Genomic DNA, 714 nt, shown 5'->3' on the forward strand with positions numbered 1-714 from the left:
GTGGCCAGCCGGGTGCGGGTCAAGAATGATTGAGTTAATTCTTATTACCCTGACAAGATTACTCCTAATTACCCTCACACTGAGACTCTCCAATCTAACCTCGTCTTCAATGGTCCTTTAACCCCCCATTACCCCCAGCGCTGTGGGTTTATAAACCTTTTAATAATTCCAGTGCATTGTCATTCTTATTTATCCATTAACCCCTCACATTTATGGTTATTAATTTCAATACCATTTACAGCTTCTTTAGGACTCTCTCCAAGCAACCTGCAGCTCTGCCCCTGCCCGCCGGCCGGGCTGAGGGGGCCGGACCGCCACAACAGTAACGATTTAAAATGACGGGGGGCTTTCCTCAGCCCTGCAGGGTGGGGGGCTGCCAGGCACCAGTCCTCCTGTGCTGCTGCATCCTCCCGAGTGTGTGGGGGCCATGCCCGGTGCCCCGGGGGGCTGTGATACCTGGATGACCCGCATGTTGAGGCCGGTCTCCTGCGCCAGCTGCTCCCTGATGTGCCGGGTGGGTTTGGGGGTGGCCGCGAAGGCAGCTTTCAGAGTCTCTAGCTGTTTGGCTTTGATGGTGGTGCGGGGTCCCCGCCGCTTGGCCCCCAGGTTCTGGTCGTCGTTTTCGTTGCTGCCCGTCTCCTTGTCGGACACGTTGGCGCTTTCCGAGTCCTTGGCGTCGTCCTGGGAGGGGTCTTGGGAGTCGGGGGACAGGCT

General features: G+C 57.1%; 1 protein-coding gene across 1 annotated transcript in view; it reads right to left on the reverse strand.

Annotated features, from left to right (window-relative positions):
* Positions 1-456: 456 nt before the first annotated feature.
* LOC104471624 (LIM/homeobox protein Lhx1) overlaps positions 457-714 on the reverse strand; it is a gene marked incomplete at both ends in the record, with an annotated part of 689 nt that continues 431 nt past the window's right edge. Inside the window, one exon of the mRNA XM_010087022.1 lies at positions 457-712. Within this exon, the coding sequence (XP_010085324.1) occupies positions 457-712 (256 nt within the window). The remainder of the gene's footprint in view (positions 713-714) is intronic.

Source organism: Pterocles gutturalis, unplaced genomic scaffold (genome assembly GCF_000699245.1).
Source record: "Pterocles gutturalis isolate BGI_N339 unplaced genomic scaffold, ASM69924v1 scaffold38996, whole genome shotgun sequence".
Taxonomy (NCBI): Eukaryota; Metazoa; Chordata; class Aves; order Pterocliformes; family Pteroclidae; genus Pterocles; species Pterocles gutturalis.